Source organism: Metopolophium dirhodum, chromosome 1 (genome assembly GCF_019925205.1).
Source record: "Metopolophium dirhodum isolate CAU chromosome 1, ASM1992520v1, whole genome shotgun sequence".
NCBI classification, from domain to species: Eukaryota; Metazoa; Arthropoda; class Insecta; order Hemiptera; family Aphididae; genus Metopolophium; species Metopolophium dirhodum.
Genome location: NC_083560.1, coordinates 85,329,486 through 85,354,005, shown reverse-complemented (window position 1 = coordinate 85,354,005; position 24,520 = coordinate 85,329,486). Strand labels below are relative to the sequence as shown.

At 32.5% G+C, this 24,520-nt stretch overlaps 2 protein-coding genes across 2 annotated transcripts in view; both read right to left on the bottom strand.

Moving 5' to 3' along the window:
- LOC132937501 (uncharacterized) overlaps positions 1-24,520 on the bottom strand; it is a 582,052-nt gene that overhangs the window by 381,461 nt on the left and 176,071 nt on the right. The window lies entirely within an intron of this gene.
- LOC132937214 (uncharacterized) lies at positions 12,730-17,771 on the bottom strand. The gene is made up of 2 exons (XM_061004035.1): positions 13,418-17,771; positions 12,730-13,336 (listed from the first exon to the last, which is right to left on the bottom strand). Exons 1-2 carry the CDS (start codon positions 14,706-14,708, stop codon positions 13,182-13,184), a joined length of 1,446 nt encoding a protein of 481 aa, XP_060860018.1. The 5' UTR covers positions 14,709-17,771; the 3' UTR covers positions 12,730-13,181.

Here is a 24,520-nt window from a genome sequence, read left to right as displayed (position 1 = left end):
TTTGGCTAAGTTTATTATGTATGCTTAAATATATTATCATCGGTGTTGTTTAGATCGAAATCACGTTAAGTTTAATTATAATTCAAAATAAATTTTGCAGGGAGCAAGTCCCTTTTTTATTTAGGAATCAACACGTAGGTGTGTGGTTATATACGAAAACATCGGTTCCGATTTCCGTTTTAGTTCATAAAAAATGTAAATACGTGTTCCACCGGTTCCAAGATTGTGATTATTTTTATTTTATATTACAACCACTAGATTTTGAAATATTCAATTTTAGAGTGAACAATTATTAGAAACATCTGTCAGATTTTTAATATTTATTGGTGACAGTGCCCGATATGATGCAGTGGTTTTCATTATGTTTTCAAACGATGCATTTGTATTTTTTACTATTTTAATGCCATCTGAGAGGATCATTGAGTATAAACCAGAAATATTTCAGAAACAAGAAAAAAATCCAAGTAAAGACTATTAAGTGTATATTAAATCTATAAACACGAAATGGACGTTTTGCATAGATATTATATAGGTAAAGTGATCAGAATTTAAAACCACAGAAATTTCTTCATATATAAGCATACGGAAATGAGAAAAATGTATAAAATAAAAACTATATAAAAAATAATTAAAAATACTAATAGGTAGGTCCTCTATACATTTTTCAAATTATTATTAAGATAATTTGGGAGGGGGGTATAGCTTTTGAAAATCGAATGAATGAATGTCAAGCAAAAAATACGTTCAGATATTTTTTTAATGAAATTTAGTGATTGAAAAAACAATTTAAATGTAAAACTCTTTGTCTGGTTGTAATTTAAATTTTTAAAAATTTAATTGCGTCCTCTCGCATTCTGATATAATATGAGGTGAAACATATTATGTGATGTACCTTTCCGCCACCGCCACCGCCGCCTCTCTACATTATCTGTATTCCCGAATCCCGGTATAGGTAGCAAAATTCATTAAAATCTAATGATCTTAATAATTATAGCACATAATAATTATATGAGGTATACCTACTTGAAACAGTTTATTATTTTAACTGAGCAATTTGGTGAATTTACACATATTATACACGTCCCATACATGATACTTAACATCACATTATATTGTGTGTACCAACACTGGAATATCAAAAACCACTTTTTAAGCAGTTTAAAGATGTAAAAAAATATTAATTTTGTAATAAATCACAATGGCCAGCGTGGGTTATTTTCATTAGACTTAAGTATCCGCACTGAAATACTTGAGCGTTAAAAGTTAAATTAAATAATATTTTTACTCGTAAGACAAGCTTATAATATTAGTGGTATCGTACTGTAATAAGATTTAAACGGGATTTTTCTTTGAATTATTTATTTTAAAACTTTAACTTTTAAACATAATTTATTAAAATGTACCTACGTAGTTATCATGATTTTTTTTTCTTATCCAGTTATACTTAAATCCATTACATATTTTTTTTGTTTAAACGATAAAATTCCAATACCATGAATTGTTTATCAGTATGTATATACATATTTGTATCAACATACAATTTAAATTAATTTACTTGAAGTTAAAAAGTTATTTTTCAATTTAATAACTTAACTAGTTAATGAATAAATTATAATAATTAACTTTTTACCAGTTAATTTAAAAAAAATATATAAGTTATAATGGTGTGTATATATCTTGAACTGTAGTTAACACTAATTAATCATTTTATTTTTTTAATCATGATGTGTACAATGATTTTAAATTAAAAATAAGCAAATAAAAATATATACTCTTTGCTTTACTAATTTAGTTGACAGAAACGTTTAATTTTATAAAAGCCTACATATAGTGTGTAACGAGAAGGAATAGTTGAATGCATTTTCAACGAAATGTTTAATTATTGTTTAAAATATTTTGAAGTTGGACAATCACAATGTATGACCCAGGTCGCTAATTAATCTTATTTTTAAGTGACTTAAACCAGTATTTTTCTCCATGGTATTATTAACATTAAACTTTTAAAGTTGAATGCATTGTTTGTTAACTATTAACTCATAACCTAACCATAACATAAGCTAACCACTCTCAAGGAATGCAGTGTGTAATAACTCATGCAACACTAAAAATGGTTTTCGTAACAAAAAAATACTAAGTCGCGAAATTATTATTATTATTATTATTTTAAATATAAATATGAAATTTGTATGAGCAGCTATATTGTTATGTATCGTGTACGACATGTCAGGGCCGCATAATATGTGTGGTCAAAATATAATAATAATATTATTATATATTGCGCAATGGCGGAAGGAAGAGTGCGGTCTAGGCGGGACGGGAAGACGGCTGTGCGTGGAGATGAGACAATATTGACAGTAATGTTATTATCGTGGACCACATTCGTCACTGTCGTATTATTATTAACACGTAACTAAAACCCGTTTGGTTTATCTTCGGCACAGTGTGGTTGACGTCATCCGTCAAAGTTTCAAAAACACTACACTGACAGCACTACTACAATATTTATAATATATAATATGAAGTGCATAATGCGGTGATGCTGTGTTTCGTATGAATCGTAATAATGTCGCACAATACCAGTAAGGAAAGTAAACGTACACTCTATACAGGGCGATTCGCCGGGCATGCTCACGCCCTTTGTCCCCCTTTCATAATGAATTTATTCAAATTCTGATTTTATTATACCATTCAAAGGAATGTCCTTGTTGTGCGGTGGATAACAACATATTATTTTCATATGAGGACCACCCTTTTTTCTTGTACATTTTTAATCAGATGCATTGCATTTTCCGAACCGATAGTTGAACCACTACCGAGCCGTTGAGTTATTTAACTTTGCGTACTAATTATAATAGGTCCGTGATATTGGCATTGGAAGGTTTGAAGGCTATTAATATTTGGACATTTCGGTAATTAATAATGATCCATTAGCATTGTATAATTTAGAAAAACTGTAGAGTTCAATATTATAATAAATACTACATCGAATATTACATTAATATTACATCAATTCCATATTTTTTGTAAAACTATTTTAAAGACTTTAATTATTGCAATCATAGTATGCATTTTAATAACTCAGAAACTACTTGTTCGAATTCTGATTGAAATGCATCAATATTTTCAAGAAAAAAATTATCTGATTAATAATTAACAATAAAACAATAATAGTTTTCGTTTGAAAACATGGAAAATTTGATTGGTGAATCACCCTGTGGTCTATATACTAAAACCGTGGCACCAGTCTGTTAATGAGAAGAAAAAATGCAAGCAATCATATTTTAGTCCCAATAGTTGAAATATTCTATAAAAATATGTAGTCAATACCACCGATATACCAACACTAAACTACGACTGTGCCTACGGCATGATGATCGAAACGAATATAATTTTAAGAACTATCCTAAAAAAAGTTTAAATAGGTACTGTAAGTACATTTTATTATGTGTGTATTCGTCGAACATTGTGCTAATGGTGATTATTGATCTCCACAGTTTTTGAATTTTTTCATCGGCACACTTCAATTTGTCAACGTCTATGATCGGATATATTATTGTACAACAGTGTCGTGGCGTGTATGTGAACGAGTGGTATGTCGAAACACTATAGGATAACCGAAGTCTTGGATGTAAAGAATGGAATTCGCGAAAAATACAATGGATTTTCATTTGAACGAGAAACTGTCCGACGCGAACGAATACCAACCCCAAAACTGTACCGGTTGTATAAGAGCAATAATAATATGTCCGATAAATCGATTGAATATCACAACTGGCACACTAAAAACGGGGCGTACAGTTATGAATAAAACACGTTCCTACCAATTAGCTACCAATATTAATATACCTTAAATATATTATGCCTCATAATATTAATAGATATATTGTAATGTTTTGTCGAACTGTACCATATTAATATATTGTATATACGTATTGCGTCTTTGTGTACAAGTCTGCCTTGATGGGTTTACCGGATGTGTGCAACACACGACCACTAATCAACAATATTATACACGGCGTTCATTTTTATTACCTATTCAACGGAGTGTAAAACAAAAAAAAAAATCGTAAGCGAATTCGTGCAATCATTATCTCAATTACCGCCAGAGGTTTTTTTTCCTCGGATGTTATACGCCTCCATATATTCTTTTGTTTCATTCAAAGGCCTGCGCTACACTTGACGCGATAATTAATTATTTTGTCTAGTGAACCAAATCAAAAATAAAAACCGAGGTAGTCGCTCTGGTGTATAGCAGGTGTCGAGTGTACCTCGCAATTTTGAGGTCACTGCTGTAATGGATGTATTTAATTTGAATTAAATAATGAATCATTGCATACGAAACACGATTCCCAACGATATAATGGTTGGTCATTTCTAAGTATTTTTTTTCTAGTAAATTTATATTACATTAAGACTTCAGTATAGATAAAATTACTATTTTTTTTTTAATATACGAATTTGACTTTTGAGTATTGGTTACACAAGTTCAATTATGTGTTGAGAATGCATTGTTCTAAAGCTGCCAAAAAAACTATGGATTTTGCATTGAAACTCGGACCATATATATTAACTTATAAATCAATATACCAACGTACCTTATAATGATGTGAATAATATAATTATTATTACATATATTTATGTACAATTGCTTATGTATTGCTTAAAATTGGTCTAAATATTTTTAGATTTTCGTTGTCTATTGAAAATAATCATAATATTTGCAAGTGCTTACAATGATATTATTTTGCTGTAAATCCAATGGCCGACCCCAACCACTATACCGAGGTGCCGTCATTAAACAGTAGTAATATTATTATACTGTGGTGGAAGGTGGTCCACCGATTGCGGACGATTTTCAAGACGACCGGAAAACTGAAAACTGGCGATCGCCCAAAACGCGTTACGGGAACCGACGAAGCGGCCACAGAAGACAATAAGGCGCGTGCACCGCGTTGACTATATTTTTATGAATTTACGATAATAATATATTATATCGTGTAATAAAGTGTACGTCGTCGGCGGGTATATACGGTACGTATCACGGTGCAGGTCGTACGGATAATATAATATGCGATTAATATATTGTTTGTGTTGTTATTGTTCGGCGGCAATCGTGTGAGATTTCGGACCGGGGACGTGCGTTAATTTAGAGGGAGCGAGACGTGTTTTAAAATGGAAAATGGGGGAAAAAACTTTTGGCGCGGCGAAAGTTTTTCGAGTGGAGAAACACAGCACGCACGTGGTGTGCGCCTGTGATGTATACGCGAATACACGCGGACGTTACTTTCTGACACACGCAAACCGTGCCACGCACACACACGAACAATCACGGCCGCTGCTCACTCGGAAACTTTCGTCGACGTTCCCGCCACCACCGTCGACGACGGTTAATTGCTCGGAAAACATCCGTCCGTCTGTCTTCGGCCGGGTCTTGTCCTCCTCCCGCGTCGTGGTTGGTCGCACGCGGAAAATCACAGCCCGACCAATCGCCGCCGAAACGACGTACACGCGCAACGTGGCAGCCGCTCGCGACGCACATACGTCGTGTCGATGTTGAAATGTGATTTTAGATATATCCCACCGAAGCATCACTTCAGAAGTAGTAGTTTCATTTATAATTTTTTCCTCTGCGGGTATAGACAGACAAACCCTCACCAAAACCATATACTGGTGAGATTTCGTGCTGGTTACGATATTATTATTGTTAGGTCCTATAAATTGACATTGCTCGGAAAGCATCCGTCTGTCTTCCACCCAGTATTTTCCTCCTCCCATAACGCGGGTCACACGTGGAAAATCACAGCCCGACCAACAGCCGTCGAAACGACATACACGTGCAACGTGAAGCCGCTCGCAGACGAACATACCTCGAGCTGCGTATCGATATTGAAATGTGATTTTAGATATATCCCACCGAAGCATCACTTCAGAAGTAGTAGTTTCATTTATATTTTTTTCCTCTGCGGGTATAGACAGGCAAACCCTCACAAAAACCATGACCCGGTGAGATGTCGTGGGCGTTACGATATTATTATTGTTGGGTCCTATAAATTGACATTGCTCGGAAAGCATCCGTCCGTCTTCCACCCAGTATTTTCCTCCTCCCGTAACGCGGGTCGCACGTGGAAAATCACAGCCCGACCAACCGCCGTCGAAACGACATACACGTGCAACGTGAAGCTGCTCGCAGACGAACATACCTCGAGCTGCGTATCGATATTGAAATGTAATTTTAGATATATCGCACCGAAGCATCACTTCAGAAGTAGTCGTTTCATTTATAATTTTTGTCTCTGCGGTTATCGACATGCAGACGCTCACCACAACCATATACCGGTGAGGTGTCGCGCTGGTTACGATGTTATTATTGTTAGGTCCTATTGACATTGCTCGGAAAACATTTGTCCGTCTTCCACCCAGTATTTTCCTACTCCCATAACGCGGGTCGCACGTGGAAAATCAGACCCCGACCAGCCACCGTCAGAACGTGAAGCCGCACGCAACGTGAAGCCGCAGACGAACATACCCTCGAGCTTGATATTTAAATATAAAATCAAGTTATTAATTTTAGGTCATTAGCGCGCGTACGAGTTCACAAAACGGGTAAATGAAATATTCGTATTTGTACGCCCAACGAACACGGTCCCACGAGGAGATTACTAACTGGTGACATATTTATTCAATAACGATTTGCGTCTTAGACTGTTGAGTACTACGCTGCGTGCAAATACGGTTACAGACCAGGCGGCGTGCCGCACTGCAGTGTGCGATGGGCTAGCGACTTTACTCCATGTCATATACCTAGGTATTGGTTTTGCACTGGCGTGAACTAAAATCAAATCAGGAACTATTTACGTTATCAAATAATAAACTATAAATATCTGCACGAAGACAGTTCTATTAAAAATACTATAGAAAACGAGTGATATTATTATCAGTTAACTTCAATTTAATTTCCTACACCGAGCAAGAAAACCGTAAAATAAGAAGTTTATCACATCGCCTATAAATACGTAGTGGTTTGTATCAAAAAATAAATGAATGTTGCTCAAATAATTGCAGGTAGGTGACCTACCCATCACAATATTGTTTTAACTACTGATTAAATGTTCTATTATCGTTCTATCAATACCCACCCGCTCACCCATATTTAAGGTGTTGCCTGAGCATCATTTATTCCCTGCCTATATGTTACATGCCACTTTATAAACATTTAATCGATTAAAACAATAATTATTCATAACATATAGGTGGTGTGGATTTCACAGTTCTACAAAATGTTAGAAAGTCATAGGTATAGTAGGTATAGTATGTAAATTCTAAAATACAAAAAAAAAAGAGTTGATACTTTTTAATGATGCTAAAGTATGAAAAGGATAGCGATAATATCAATGCGATCAATCGAGTTCTCCAAACACTTCTTCTTCGTTATTTTTGATATGATTCAGTTGGTTTCTTAAGTATACGTTGAGATCACATCATTTACATCACACATCGACATAACTCACATGGTTCACAAACAAAATTTAAAAGCAATTATCCGAGTTATTCGAGAGTGGTTCATTTTCCACGATCGACAATAATAATAATAATAATAAATTATGACGTTTACAATGTGGCATATCTTCACTCTATATATCGTTACAAAAGTTTTCAACGCGCTCACTGTAATATGCATAGAATAAGTATCGATAATTGTATAGATATTGTCGTTTACGGCATTTGTAACGTCGCTTCGGTCGGTGGCGTATATTGTTCGCATATCCCACTGCTCATTAAAATGCGGTAAGTCAAACGCCTACGCCCAACAAATGTATAATATACGACCAATACATTTCCGTGCAGTTACTTCAAAAGTTTAAATTGTTGCCAAACCACTTAAAAGTTGGTAACATCAAAGAACATTCTGGCGATTCGACAAAGCTCGAAAACGCGTATATTATATGAGAAATTTGTATTTACTGCAAACAGTGATATTATTTTGGAATGCACATAGTAAAATATATATATTATACGATAATAATATATAATATAAATGTATTAATTTTATTTTCTTATATCAATATCAAAACCTTATCGTTGCAGGGTATATGCAATATTTCGAATCCATTTATATTTTGATATCATAATATTATAATATAAAATATAATCAGTCATAGTGGTAGTGAGTATAGTGTGATTGATTATTAGCAGTGTTCGGACTTATCTAGATACATTTTTCTAGATGAATATCTAGATAATTATTTGTTCATCTTTTATCTTATCTAGATAAGTGGTTACAAGGTATCTAAACGTCCATCTTAGATAATGTTTTTACACATCTAAATGAATTCATCTAGATAAATTTTTTATTGATAAAAATCGCGAAATTGTACAAACGCATTTAAATTTATATACAGATATATCATCATTATTATTACTATGTTCCTAGTGCCAACTAAAATATACCTAACTTTAAAACCCATTTAAAAAAAATTGTATTTTTTTTTTATCTAGATAAAAAAGTATTTATCTTTATCTTTATCTAGATAAATATGAGTGAAGTTATCTTTTATCTCTATATAGATACATTAGAGTTGCATTATCTTTATCTTTATCTAGATAAAAAACTACTTATCTAATCCGAACACTGATTATTAGGATCGTTGGCCAATAGTATTTGAAAACAATTAGTAAAATCGAAACCGTTTCAAATTTTAACGGTTACGATTCCGGTTTTTGAGAACGGTTTTCTACATTTTCTGGTTTTGGTTTAGGTTTTAAGATCAGTTATTCAATTTTTTTATTTTTGGTCTCGATTTCAAAAAATGTTATTCAAATTTATCAGGAACGGTTTTTGAAGATTTTAATTTTATTTTCCTGTAATTACCTATAATACTAGTATACCTGATTTTTACTATCTATTACCTATTAAGGGCTGAGCCTAAAGCCCTAAAATATGTTCAATTTGTATAATTAGTGTAGGTATATACAATTTAGCAAAACTAATTTCGTGTTAGTCACTTAAATATGTTGTACCTATTTTTGCATACAACATATGGTTGAGATTAACATGGTTTTTTTTACAATAACATCATTCTATATTACAGTATAATAAATCTTTTGTTATGTGATTATGTTGTTCCGGTTACGGTGTTTGAATGTGAAGAAACCGCGGTTTTAACTGGCTTTTCAGAAAAGATCCCTGAATTTAAAACAATAGTCACGACGGCAGTTAATCATCTAGGAATAAGTAAAAAATTTACCCATTTTATGATGATTAAACACACAGTTGGTAGGTATACTTTATTATTGTTTTTAATTAAATCCAGCCCATATTAAAAATTTAATAATATTAGGCGCTTTTATTACTATAAATATGGTACTTATAAAGTATTTTATTTTTATCTGACTGTCTTCCCTTGGTGTTAATTATTTTAAATATATACATTTTTTTGAATGCTAATATAATGATTGTTGATCGTTGGGATATCTGATTGTACTTTTAATAATAAATAAACGAGCTGAATACAGTATTAATAATACTCAATAATAAAAACAGTTAGATCTCTACCTATAGTTAACGGTACACTTGAAATTATACTGTCCGCAATTATTATCAATTCGCTTTGTTCATACAGCTACAACAGGAGCAATATGAAAACGTACTTCAAATTTGACGGTTGCTGACAGATATATTTTATTTCCTGCGGTACCTACAGGCAGCTATAAGGTTATAACTTATAAGTTATCGAAATACTAATCAATGAGAAACAACTTCGGCCGTATCATCGTTTTGCTGTGGAGCTTCGGTCTTTTTGTTATGCTCAATTTCATTTAAACGTAACATTCGCCAAATTATTAATAGCACAAAAGTGTGCTTCAGGCTCACTTATAAAGTTACATTTATAATGGAAGAAACTTTAAGCTTTTTCTGAACAGAAACATTTTCAGGAGATATTTCTTGCTTAAAACTGGGTTGGTGGTTTTACGAGGATTTCAAAACGTATACGATGGCGTAACGTGTGGCTTTTGAAGTAAGAGGTTAACGGTTGAAACTTAATAATAAATTAACAATGATAAAAAAAAATACAAACCATGACATAATGATTTTTATTGTTATTGAGTGGTATAGCCGTACTGATGGAAAGTATTAAAATATTATAATAACTACAGCGTTTATAGGTAGGCACCCACAGTTTTAATATAATTTGAAATATTATACTATCCTAGGTATTGCATTAAATATAAAAAAAACACTGTGAGTACATGATGTTATTATCTTCAATGATGATTTATTTAATTATGTCATGTTTTCATTTTTAAGGTGGACGATGACGGCAATAAGTTGTTGATACTAAAAGACGACAGCCAATCGGAGCGCAGCCTTTACCATATTGACCGATTCTTCCTATTTTTTTATTTTGCGGTCACAAACCGAGATAATGCTTTCAGCATAGTGTTCAAATAATAATAACGCCTAATCCCTTGGTGAAAAACATAATAACTTATGACACCTTTATGGTGTCGGCTGAAACATTTAGACGACAATTTTAGACAACTTCCGTGACATTTGGCGGAGGGGTTGAATAATAATCAATGGAAACCGGAAACAGTTCTAGACAAAGTTTTATACGCGGGAATAGAACTTCTGTAAAACTTCGTACAATAGGATATACTTGGGTAATAATGGAAATAGAAACTCTATTTTGGCACAACAATGTTCACATCATTAATATCCCACAGAGAGAACCGTTGTACCTGCGCGGTTTCAACTATTCACCGAAATTGATTCGTTTTATCATTGTTATTTTTTTTGTCTGCACGACACATGATAGATACTCGCAAAGTTATATCATTTTAAATATAAAACTAAAAATAATATATTTTTTTATATAACTTAGGTGGGTACTTACGATATCATAATATTGTGACATTAAAAATTTGGCTTTATATAAAAATAAAATATTCTCGAAAAAAAACCTTCTTTTGCCTGACATGGGCAATTTGTGTATAATATGTATACGTAATCGAGTCAGAGTAACAACAAAAATTGTTGAACTGCGTTATTAATTCATCCGTTCGAATCTCAGAATAAATTCTTCAAATCGTCCAATAGGTACCACTGTCCGCCGGTAAAAAAAAATTTATATTTTCAAGTTTGTTTGACACCTATTTAGTTACACTGGCATAGAACGATTGATTCGTTATTTGCGTATAAATATATATCATATGGATTATGCACGAGTTCATATGACATCAAACGACATTTTAACTTCTTATCGATTAACATCGCCAGGGTTTCAAACTAGTAACTTTTTGTACTACCATTTACATTAATTATGAAATGATTTGAATAAGGATTTGAAAGAAATAATTAGTTAATAACACAGTGATTTTCGCTTAATGTGATCACAGCATTATAGAATCAACCGTCATAATACCAAACAATGAAAACCTAAATCAGATCATGTGTTTAAAATGTTATATTTATCTTTAATTAGAATCGTTGTGTACCGGTAATTGGTCCAATCTTATGCTTTTAAATAGTAAAACTAATAATTTATTACAATGATAACATAACATCATTCTGTAAACTAATATTGAAAATAAATTACGTGGCACACAATTGAAATCACCGCCATTGATAGTTTCTATTATTAGATTGCATTTTTTTTTTATTCTAATATAATATTTTATGTGTATAATAATATGAATTAAATTTGTAAAATTAAAATTTATAATTAAGGATTGTCGTAGATACGTTTAATATTGTATAAACCAGTTAATAGAATTTAAGCAATCCCCGCCAATGGGATCGTGGAATTCATATATATATATATATATATTATATACATCACCCAGTTAGCTATTGCAGTGCGTGTGTGTAATGTTAGTATCAACATGTATTTACAACCGTTTGATTTGCATGTTTACGAACAAATAACAGCGAAGCGTGTGTTGTACCGTTGCAGTTGTCTAATTAAATGTATTGATTTAATCTTTTTAAAGTCAACTCCCCCCCCCCCCCCCAATTACTTGTCAGGAATTACGTCTGAGTGAAAACCGATACTGCTGCTAGTTTGAATCATTATAATTTGTATTATAACGTTTACGCACAAAACAGGATAGACACCTACAACGATGTGCGACGAGTCCCCTAGAAGGTCCATTACATGATATTTTTTATTTTACCTACAGACATTGCTCACCTGTATCCTATTGGGTACCATTCAATATCATCGTACTTGATATCATGACGATAATCGTTGTCAACAATGATCTGCTACAACAATCCGATGATCAATAATCATTAGCATAATGGTCTGTATAGTTGCCCTGCAGTGCTGGTTTAAGGGAAATTGCACTTAAATCATTATTTCGTCTGCACCAGTACGCGCAAATGTTACCACCGAAATTCTTTTTTATTTAAGCGTATGAACATACCTGCATAACAGCCACGCGCATACCACCAAAACATACCTATCAAAGCATTCCATAAAACATGCCAGTTTACATTATCCACCTAGAAACAATGTTCAGAACGTCCATCAAAAATAAATTCTTTAAATTCATGTTAATTTCTTACAATAAATTATCATAATGTTTGTATGAATCGCATTTCGTTTACAGTGAATTATTTTAAGTTCATCAAATTATAGGTAACCTTTTGTATACTTGTTATTATTTCAATTACTTAAGTATCATTTTTATACGTTATTCAGTGGTCATTATTATTTTGGGGTGTGGTACAATCGGCCGACAGACATTTGGTCGACAGACATTTGGCTGACACGCAATAGGCCGACATACTAAATGGCCGACAAATTTATAGGCCGACACGCATTAGGCCGACATATTAAATGGCCGATTAAGTAATTTTATGTTGAGATAGGTAAATTATGCACACACACAGATATATATATATAGGTGATACTTATTCTTAAAAATAAAATTTAGTGTATTGTTAATAATTATAAGTACATTTTATATTCCTAATATGTTTTAAAAATTAAAAAATTTGATATTTATACATAAAAATAAAAAATACTAATAAATTATTATTGAGTACATTTTATATTCCTAATATGTTTTAAAAATTAAAAAATTTGATATTTATACATAAAAAATAAAAAATACTAATAGTTTATAAAATTATAATTGATAATTATGTTATATAGTTAAATGTTAATAAATAAAAATTAATAGTGCAAATTGTATGCAATACCTCTTATTGTCTCGAGGGTTGTTCTGTTTTCTTTATCATTTAGAATAGTTTGAATTTGGTTTTGACGTTTTACGTACTTTGAACTTTGTTTTGGCCTTGCTTGTCCGGATAAAATAATTTGAATTTGCCCTGGAATCAAAATGTATGTATAAATAAATTATATTTTATTGTAATATTAGTAGAATATTTTTATTCGTGAACTTATCTTACCCACAACGTGTTGTTGCTCTTTTCTCATTTCCTCAATTATACGATACACCCCAACGTGATCAGCTCCTACTAATACTTTCCATCTTTTGTGCCATGCTTCGACTTTGTTTTGTGTCCTTGGAATATTGTTTTCATGATTGAAATGTATTGACCAAAATGATGGTGGAAACAATGGCTCATATCGAGATACTATTCCATTTCTAAATTTCCTTCGTACTTTTCCATGCACGTAATTTTCTTCAAAGTAATTTTGAATGTCATAGGGTAATGAATCTTTCAATTGATCAAAAGCATTAGGTATATCTGATGGGTGTAAAAATGCAAGTGACCACATACATCGAAGTTGTAAACTAAATTCTTCATTTTCTCCATATTTAGTAGCCAATCCACTAGACTGGATTTTTCGCCAAATATTTTGGCCTAAATGAAAAAAACACCCTTTTTGTTGGCATTCTGGAAATACTTTATTAGCTGCATTAATTGCAGCTTTTTCGAAATCTGTTATAATACATTTTGGTGAAACATCGAAACCGAAATCATCACAAATTGATATTAGGTCTTCGAATAAACGTTCGTAACAACATTGTTGTTTACTGGTCATTAAAACATATACTAATGGCAAAATTCTAGAATTATTTCCACCAACAGGTGCATGTATGGTGTACATTTGTAAAAATATACTTGGCACAGTTTTAAATGTACCATCCATAACCCAATAATTGGCATTGACAAGTTTTGATATTTCATCTTTAGTAGAAAAAATATATATTTTGTGACTCTCAATAGTACTTTCTTTTAGTAAAAATGTTTGACCATTAAAAGACTTACATAAGTTAAGAGGAATATCTATTTGTGAAAGACTTGTTGGTTCTGGTGGATTCTGATGTTTTCTACACCGTGAAATAATTTTTCGCGTTGCTTCAACTGATGGCATGTATGGCTGAGAATTGACGGGGATGCGACTCGTTGCTTCCTGTATTATTTGCGAAGGTTTATCTCTCGAAGACAGAGCTTTTGAAACAATATATTTTATGTTTTTCTTTACCAACAATCGGCATGGGTCAGGCCCATGGTTGTGATTTAAAAAAGAATTATCTTTAACAATATGATTACCATCAACAAGAATTGTTACTGCTCTTGCATTACAATATTCATTATTACTATTATGCCGTTTAGTATGTTTCCTCTTTTCACATTCCCAATAATATTTATTGTTACGGTTTTTGTTTTTAATCATGATAAAATTGTCAATTAATAATTTTGTACCAAAAATTTCAATTTTATATTCCATAATTATTTAATGCAAATACATAAATTAAATTAAACAACGACACAAAAATGAATGCAAAGACGCGGCGTGGTTACGAATCAACTGAAACAGTATTTATGAACATGCAATAGCAATACCCACTGTAGATTACAGGCTATAGGTATTAGGTATCGTTAAATTTCGATAAGTTATCGATAACATTATTACAACAAAAGACAACACTACGTTATCGAATTGAAAATGTATAGCTTATACTTAATTTATTTTAGTGTCGGCTTTTCGTAGTGTCGGCCTTTTGACCTTGTCGGCTAAAATAGTTTCGGCTATCTGACTGTCGGCCTATATAGCCGTCGGCCGTTTGGATTCGGCCGGATGTCCGTATTCCATTATTTTGACCGAGTAGAACAGTAATCTTTTTAGTCAATCCAGGTTAGAAAACATACACGACGGTGATTAATTGTTTTTCACCTGTCGAGGAACAACAAGTCCATCGCCGTCATAGAGTCTACCTTACCAATTTTTGCAGTATTTTAATTTAGCTGCACGTCTGCTCAAAATTTGGCCACCTATAATATGTTTCTCAACTGGAAATGAGTTCCAAGTTCCAACATGAACACAACGAAATTGTCATCAAAATCGTGATCGACTGAATAATGTCCATTATTTGGCAGGTCCGTCGGTCGTGTTTTTTTGACTGGTTACTCGTTACATATCTAGTAATTATAATCACCAAACAATAGGACTACCACCGAACAGCAATTATAAATGTATACATTATACTATGTTTTAAATCATCCATAGCCAGCACAACTACCTATTGTTTACACTAATACAAAAATGTACATCATAAAATATAGACAATGTCAATGTGTTCGGTTATATTCGTAGAGACAGAATCATTAACAATACTATTGTACATGCGGTGTTCCGGGAAAACGAAAAAATTTGAATGCAGCGTTGGTAGTACTATAACCCAGGTTATGGGTGGACCGTGGTATCATTGTCAACACAGTGAACTGACATTTTGTAATTTTGAGCCATTTTGGGTCGGTTAATACCATAGGTCATAGTATTTAACCAAAAATTAAGGTTCACACGTTGCGTGAATGATGATGGCCCTGGAATTATGATGTATTACAAAAATAGTTAGGTGAGATTAGTGTATACGTACGAACGGGCACTATTTTATGGACATCGATTTCAAGGCATGATATTTTTAACCTTTGTACTCTTAATGGCATATAATGTAGTTTATGTTTTCAATAAAAACAAATTGTAAATACAGTTTTTTTATACTTCTTTGAGAGATATTTCATATTTTTCCGTTTTCCTAGAAACCCCGTAATAGATTATCGCAAGACCATCCGATATGTGTGGAGAAACCAGACGTTACACTAACGTTGTGAAAATTCGATCATAAATAATTGTATTAGTTTAAACAGATCAAAAGAGAAACGAGTGAAATATGCATCTTCGTTTTCGCATCGGACAATGGGCCTTACGAATGGATATCTATCGTATCGTCTACGGTCATCTTTCCACTCAAGTTGGATTCGATTTGGCGAAATAAAACAGAGACAATTTTTATCGCAACTATATTATTATTATTACCATAATGTAATCAATAGTAACCTAACTCGATTGGAACGTACACTTTTCACTGTAGACGAGTGAGATGACCAACTAAAAGAGAATTATGAGCGAATTTTCAATCGTATTATTTATTCAAACGGTTCCGGGTAAAAGTGCCGGAAGATATATTTCTTTTTAATTTTATTTTTTTTCGTTAAGTCACAATTATTATTATAAAGACGGATTAAGGTTTCATTACAGACGCTTTACAAAAAAACCCGGACTGTGAAAGTTTCATTTTTATACCGAGCGATAATTAAAATATAATAGAACATTCGGCTTTCAAATCTGAACGCTAGAACTTTTAGGACCGACGGGTACTGATCAAATTTATAACGATTTCGTTATAAATAATTTAATTAATTAACATTTTTTTTTTCCCATAGCCGTTTTAAGATGAAAAGAATGTCTGTTTCGGGTTTTTTTATTGTCTGGAATTCGCATGTTTCAATAATGGTGGAATAATAATTATTCGTTTATACTCAATTCTAAACAAATAAATGCAGGTATACATTATTATTTATTTGTTTTTCAAAACAAATTCATAATTTTCATCTTTTTTATATTTAAATCAAAGACAATCGAAAATATTTTTATTCGTTAAATGTAAAATACATTACTATACTGCGGATGAATGATAAGGGACACTACTGGAGTGATGGTGACGATATCTATCATGACGGAGATCCCTTGATCGTTCACTAATTGCGTCGTTTATATACTAAGTAATTAATCGAGGGAATGATCACAGCTAAGCGAACAATTCAGTTTTGTCGAAAGAAAAATATTTGTTGCAACCGCTGTATGGTTTTTATCCGACTTCAATCTTGTTAGTTATCACTTATAAATATTGCATGAGCATACATATTGCATTTCCCAGTGTGTCTATTATTGAATTTAGGGAATTTCTCCACCCATTTATCCCTAAGCCACAGACCAAAATAATCGGATCGAAAGCGGTGGCAACATTTTCAAAAATATACGCATGCAAGTAGAAGAAGAAAAATAAGCCGTAATATTATGTTTCCATTGCTGAAGCGAACGCACAACAATCGCAATGTAACGCCGCCGCGGTTTTATTTGTTTACAAATATTTTTACTGTATCATAAGCTAAGAGGAAGAAAAAAAAACCGAAAAAACAAACCACGAATAGGTTCTTGTTTCCCTAACGGATATACACAGAGCGCGTCTTCTAAATAAATATCAACAAACAGAATAAAATTGCTGCCCTTTTCCATCAGCATAAAACACTGTGTGCACATATAACCCCGCGCACGCCCACCGCCGCATAGTTTCTTTCTATATTGTGTTACGAAATGTTTTATATATATTATACAAACAGACCGTATACCATATATATATATATAATATATGTATATACAATATGCTTCTTATTCGAAAATAGATGAAAAAGAAAAAAAAATTAAATAACGTCCCGGACGTACTCGACGCGAGCGAAGCAAAGGAAAACGGTAAAAAAAAGATTTGACTTTTAGATGCAGCATTATAATATCATTGTCCTGTATATACACAGAGTCCGATACCTATTGTAAAAACGACAAAAACAAAAGATACGAAAAACACTTGACCCCCAAATTTCATTAGCATGTTATCGGCAGATATTATCGTTTTTAATAACTGTAAATTGCACATACTCACATCTCACATTTAAATTAAAATAGAAAACAAAACAGTCATATATCTTACCCTAGTTTAATAATAAGTAAATTTACTTTGAATCAAAGCTAACAAAACAAAGTGATAAAACCGAACGTAAATTTGCTTTTTTTTAACTTTGTTGCGTCCTGTTAAATATTATTATACTTCACACATTTTAAATAATAATACTATACAAGACGATTCACAAAGCATGCTCCCACGATTTTTTCTTTATCTACGAATTTATTCAAATTTTGGTTTTTGAAGTCTTTAAGTATTTTGAGGACCATATTATTATTATGTTCAACAGATGCATCAACAATTAAAAACGAAAATCATATGACTGTCAATTTACAGTAAAAACAGTTGGTACAAGTTTGAAATAACAAGTCTTACCTTCAACACAGGACATGCCTTGATTGGTATAATAATCTGAATAATTGAAATCATGGTCCTATTAAGGTACTTAAAAATTTCAAAAAAAATCAGAATTTGAATAAATGTATTATCAAATTTAAAAATGGGGACAATCATGATTTGCGAATCAGCCAGTACCTACGCATTGTCGTGTGTACATTGTATAGGTAACTATAACGTATATCTATTACATTATTATGCATAAAATGAACGGACGTTTAAAACTTTTTCGCGTTGTTCTCGGCAATCGGAAAATGTTTGTTTGTTTGTTTTTTTTTATTTTAACTTTATTGCACTTTGTGCGCATTATATTAATACGTTATGGAAAATCTGTCGGGGGAAAAAAAGGGAAAATTTATCGTAAGCGTGGAATGACATTAATTTCAATACGGCGATATAGGTACGCGCGCGTTCGGCTAATGGAGTAGACGCGCACAGTAACAATAATAATAGTAATAATAATAATAATAATACGGTCGAACGCGTGTCGCGTAGTTGTTATTACCAGCTATTAGTACTTATAATAATATTTCCACAACGCTGAAAACTTTATTTATGTACATAGGTCTCAACACGACGCGGAAAAAGCGTTATTGTGTGTGCACGGCTGCTGCTACTATACAGTGAGGTTATAATATTTAAAGAGGTCCCCGGTGCCGCCCTTTCAGAATTTCGGGTTGAAACTAGGGGCTTTCGTTTGTGCCTGTTTGTGTCATAAGTCCCTTCGTTTGGCTCAGTCCCTTCCAAAGTTTTTTTTTTCCGTTTTACCTTCGGTTTTAACTCGCGGCTTGTGTCCAGATTCGAAATTCAAAGTTTGCATTTTGAATATTTCCCCCCCCCTGCCTGGGATAAAACGCGAATAACTTTAGAAAGGTCGAGCACAAACGAAAGCCCCAAGTCTTAACCCAAAATTTTAAACGGGTGGTGCCGGGGACACGAACCTTTTTGAAATACCAACAATACATAAGGCGTGCACAAGATCTAAGTTTCAGGTTGTGCCACAGTATATGGAATTCCTTTTTTAGTTAGGACCTCTCCTTGTTAAACATTATTACGAATGAATAATATTTATATTAATTTATTTTACTTCTGTACATAAAATATTAATTATAATTATAATAACAGAATTAAATATGCAAATGTTTAATAATATTTCACCTATTACCTAGGTACTTGAATTATTGAGTTTATTTATTACTGAATCTAAATCAACATTTGAATACATTTATTGTTAGGTATGTCAAGATTAGAAAATTAATGATTATAAATACGGCATTGGGTCATGGTATCTACTTCTAATACCATAAATTATGGTCTTTATACACGAAATTTTAAAATGTTAGGTTAGGTACGTTATGTATTATAACACGAAATAATAATTTATTTTTATTAAACAATGTAATTGTTCTGTTAATAATATATTAGATCATTTCTGACAAAATTGCATTTTAATTAGCATAGATAACAACGGACAAAATACGGACCCGCAACTCGTGGCTTTTACTTTTTGGCTCACGATAATAACTATTGTGTAATTATAAACACAATGTCATTAATTTCCAAGGCATGCCCGGCATTTAGGTATATCCCCTTCACGTACCTTATGCCTAAAAGAATAATACTATGATTTTTCACTAGATTGGTATACGGTAATGTTTTCCGCGTTATATTCGGAGGGAAGGTACCTATTGCGGTCAATGAAACCTTCGAGCACAGAAAGTCGAAAGTGTTTTTTTAGCTGATAAAATATTCACACTATAAAATATACACTTGTATTTATTATAAGACCCCAGTAAACGCCAAATTCCTTTAGTCGGGATCTCAATGATGAGGATTTGTGATTAATAAATGAATCCATCGATTTTTGATATTTTTTGTGAACATAATTATATCAAACTGTATCAATCTTTTTCTACATACCTACCTATAAATTTGAACAAAGTTCTACATTTTATTGATCAGCAATGATAGTGGTGAGTGGTGACTAATTGGAGTTAGTTTATAATTTGTGTAATATTTTTGTCTATTTTTAATTTTCAGATGAAGGCTATAGAAGGTTTTATTATTTTTATTTTTAATCGTTTTAGTCATATATTTTTTTTTAGAATAAAATGAATTAAAACTGTGGCTATCGGCTGTCACAAAACATATGGCCTTGACTAAAATCTAAAACCGTAAGTAATATTAATTATATCACTATATCGAATTGCATTAAAATACAGTAAAACCTCCTTATATCGGACCACCTATAAGACGGGAAATAACAACAGTCCCGTATAACGCGTCTATTATATCCGGTTAGGTATTTAAGTCTCCCTATAACGGAGAATTAATGAGTTGGTACCGAGCGATTCTCTTACAAAGAAGTCTTACTGCACTGGTGTTTTTAAGCCAATATAGGCACATAAATTCGATAAAATCTATGAAATTCAACAAAAAAAAAAACCATTTTCCTATCATATGAATATAATAATATAGTTGTGTCACATCGCACACATTATTTTCGTCGGGTACGACTAACTAAAACTATGCGGTACAACAGACATCAGACCTCGGTGAATTAATTCCGAGTCCAATCCGTTTTTCCGTCCGCGGTCTCCGTGACAACAATTATATCACATCGCAATAACGTTGATTACAACCTTTGGAATTCCCGTACATAAATTGAGCCACCGCCGTCGACGATTTTCGAACTCCCCGGGCGGACCGTATAACCGAATTCGAGGCGTTATCGTCGGAACAATTCGAAACGTTCGTACGGAAATGTCAGTCCATTAAAACTATATAATACGGCATCGTGTCCACCGTGTCTCCGACACATTTTCTAATATATTATTACGGATATAAGATAACATGTACATAGAGCGTCTCGTTTCGGTGTCGTCCTCGTGCATATTCCCACGCCAGCGTTTCATAATGTGCTTCTCCCTCGCCCAGAGATTGAAACTTGCATAGGTATTTATATACGATGTTTGCGAATGTCAAACGGTCGTTAATAACTCAGATTTTTAAAATATTTACATACGAAATTATAGGTTCGGCAAAATCACCATAATCACCGAAATTCTATGAAAAAAAAAACCAAAGTTTTTATTTTTTTTTTCTTCCTAATTTAGGACGAAACAATGTTTATTTTCTTCTGCGCAATTGATTTACGCAGATGTTATACAGAGACGCTAAATGATTTGAATACAGAAACGTAATATTTATGAAACAATAAAACAATATATTTAAGGTTCTCAGTAGGTGAAAACAAACATTTTAATATATTAAGTATAATATACGTATAATAACTCAGCTTTTAAAATATTTACATAAATTATAAGTTCTACGAATTCTCAATAATCATCGGAACGCTACAAGTAACCAAAAACGTTAATGTTTGTTTTTTCAAACGAGTTTGGATTAAACAATATTTTTATTTTCAAGCAAAATTTATTTATTCAAATTTAGTTCATACATTAGATGTACATTATTATGGCTAAAGACTGCTTGCGCATACTATCATATATGAAACTAATATTTTGTCTAATCACGATGGTGAGTCTATTTGATACAACTGAGTCACAAAAATATTAGAGTAGGTACAGAAACATTATAATATATATTGACCTCAAGAATATTACGCTAACGTTTCTTAGAAGGTGAAAACAAAAATGTTTAGTATGTTTATAAAATTAAGTCAAATATGTTTGACCGAATCTAGATACTTTATAAAAATTATAATAATATATATTGCTTTTCGAGAATTGCATGTAAAAAATAAAAATCAATTATGATTATAATATACATGTATGATACTTATTTTTTTTTATTTTTTTTGGGTAACCCGCGGCAACATAGGCCATTGGGTGTGGGGGAGGGCACTGTAGGTTTTTATATTGGGTTGGTTGGTACACGTGTGTGTTGTGTTTTGGCAGAATTTCTAATGGGGTACCCGTAGGTTTCGGCCGTGCCCCGGATGGCGGCACTTGTTCTCCGGACACCGTGACTTGCACGGAGAAAAATGCCGCCCGGTGATCGAGGATCGAACTCGGACCGGCTGTGCCGAATCCGTCGCGTTAGACCGCTCGGCCACCTCGTCCCCAGATACTCATTTTATAACTGTAAAAAACAACTTAAATGTAATCTAAATTAGAGCAATCAGTGTAGTAGTTTCAGGTAAGGTGAAAAAAATTCCTAAAACCATGAAATATGTTTTTCAAAACTAGAAACAAAATATGTGTCGACGAGAACAAATACGGTTTTATTATACTGTATGAAGTGTACCTAACCGCAGCATGTGGTTATCGTATCGAAGTCTGTGGTGTGATATTAGTATTAATAGTGATTTGATTATTTCCCTCTTTTTTCTTCACCGTATTAAAATCAAAGAATTTTACCCTTGCTAATTGATCATAATCCGTTTAAATTTACGCGAATTTATGATGGTTGGATTTTAATATCATTGTTATAACGCTATTAACGAAAGAAATAATATTATAATATTATATTATAACGAAAAAAGAGCGTTTTTCTCTCTAGAGAATCTCTGAAATTGTTTTATTTGAAACACAATTATTATTGTAAACACGAGATATAATAATATATATGGTGTCATTATAATAATTACAACGGTTCGAGTTGATTATGACGTATTATTTTCATTACAATGCAGGGAGTGTTGTTTTTTCATAAATAGGTAACCGCGAAATAATTAAATTAAAAATAATCATAATATACTCAAACGGCGGATTCGAAATTCAAACATCGGCTACGACTACAAAACACAATGCGCTGTACCTACATAATATTATAATAACAGAAAACGTGTATTTGATATTAAATATTGTAATTTACCGGGGAAAAAAAAATAACAATTCCAAAAACGCTATATATCACACGAATATGTCAATTAGTAATGTTGTGTAGGTACGCGTAATGAACAAACTGAATAAATCAACACCGAAAAAAATAATTGTCTGTACAACAGTACAATATGTACATTACTAGACATGACCGTAACATGTGGCGCTGCACATTGTGTATTAGTTCGAGCTTAAAGTGCATAAGTAATACCTATCATGTACAAATTTTTATTTTGAATAATACGTTTCGCCTAACGTGTTATAGTGTATAATTTTTGTTATAAAACGATACGAGTGGTACAATAGTTATACTATTCGTCGTCTCCGGCGAAGACACTTTAACTTCGTTGAACAAGCGACTATATTATTGTTTGTTAAATATTATACGGTTTCGACGACCTCGTGACATCTATCTACGTCGTTGGCGACGAATTCATATTAGTCTCAAAACACCACGTGGTACTCCAATAATGACCGAATAAAAACAAAACACAAACGACAGCTTATTATAATAACCTAAAAGATGTGTACCTATCATTAATTGTATATTTTAATACTATATATTACTGTGTAGCGTCTAGCAGTTGTATATTACCGACGGCAAACAATCCATCGGTAGGAATGAAATTTAATATTATTACTATGCCGTTTTCGGTAAAGTTTTTTTTTATTAATCCCGATCCAGGTCCGCCGAATCGGCAGTCGTTGGCTGATGGCCTGACGGGAAATTACTTTAACTGTCTACCAGAAGAACTTCAAAAGTCAAAAAGAAATTCGCGCTTAAAAAATGAAAAACAAAAACATCAAACAGACATCGCGGAGATATAACATACAATATATTTGTATTATTGGTATATTACTATGGCGGGTGAGTGGCAGGATAAACCGTTCAAACTATATTCCGATTTGCAATCGTACCGTGCGAAACAAAGTACTCGTAACTCATGCTTGCACAAAGGAGAAGGAAACGGAAACGCACAAACGATAGTAACATACATATTTTGAATCTTCACTGAGGGTGTAGTAAAATTCGAAAATCGAGTGAAACCCGTTATTTAAAATAGGTACATAAACATAACATATTATACCAGATATCGGGAACAACAAAAAAAAAAAAAAACTGTTTGAATTGATTAACTTTATTTAAATGTCCTGTGCGTGGTATCTATACGCACGATGTAATAATTAGCATATATTTTATGTTAACAGTGATTGGGCGACAAAACACATCTCTATGTATGGGAAACCACACATAATATAGGTAGGCACATATTATT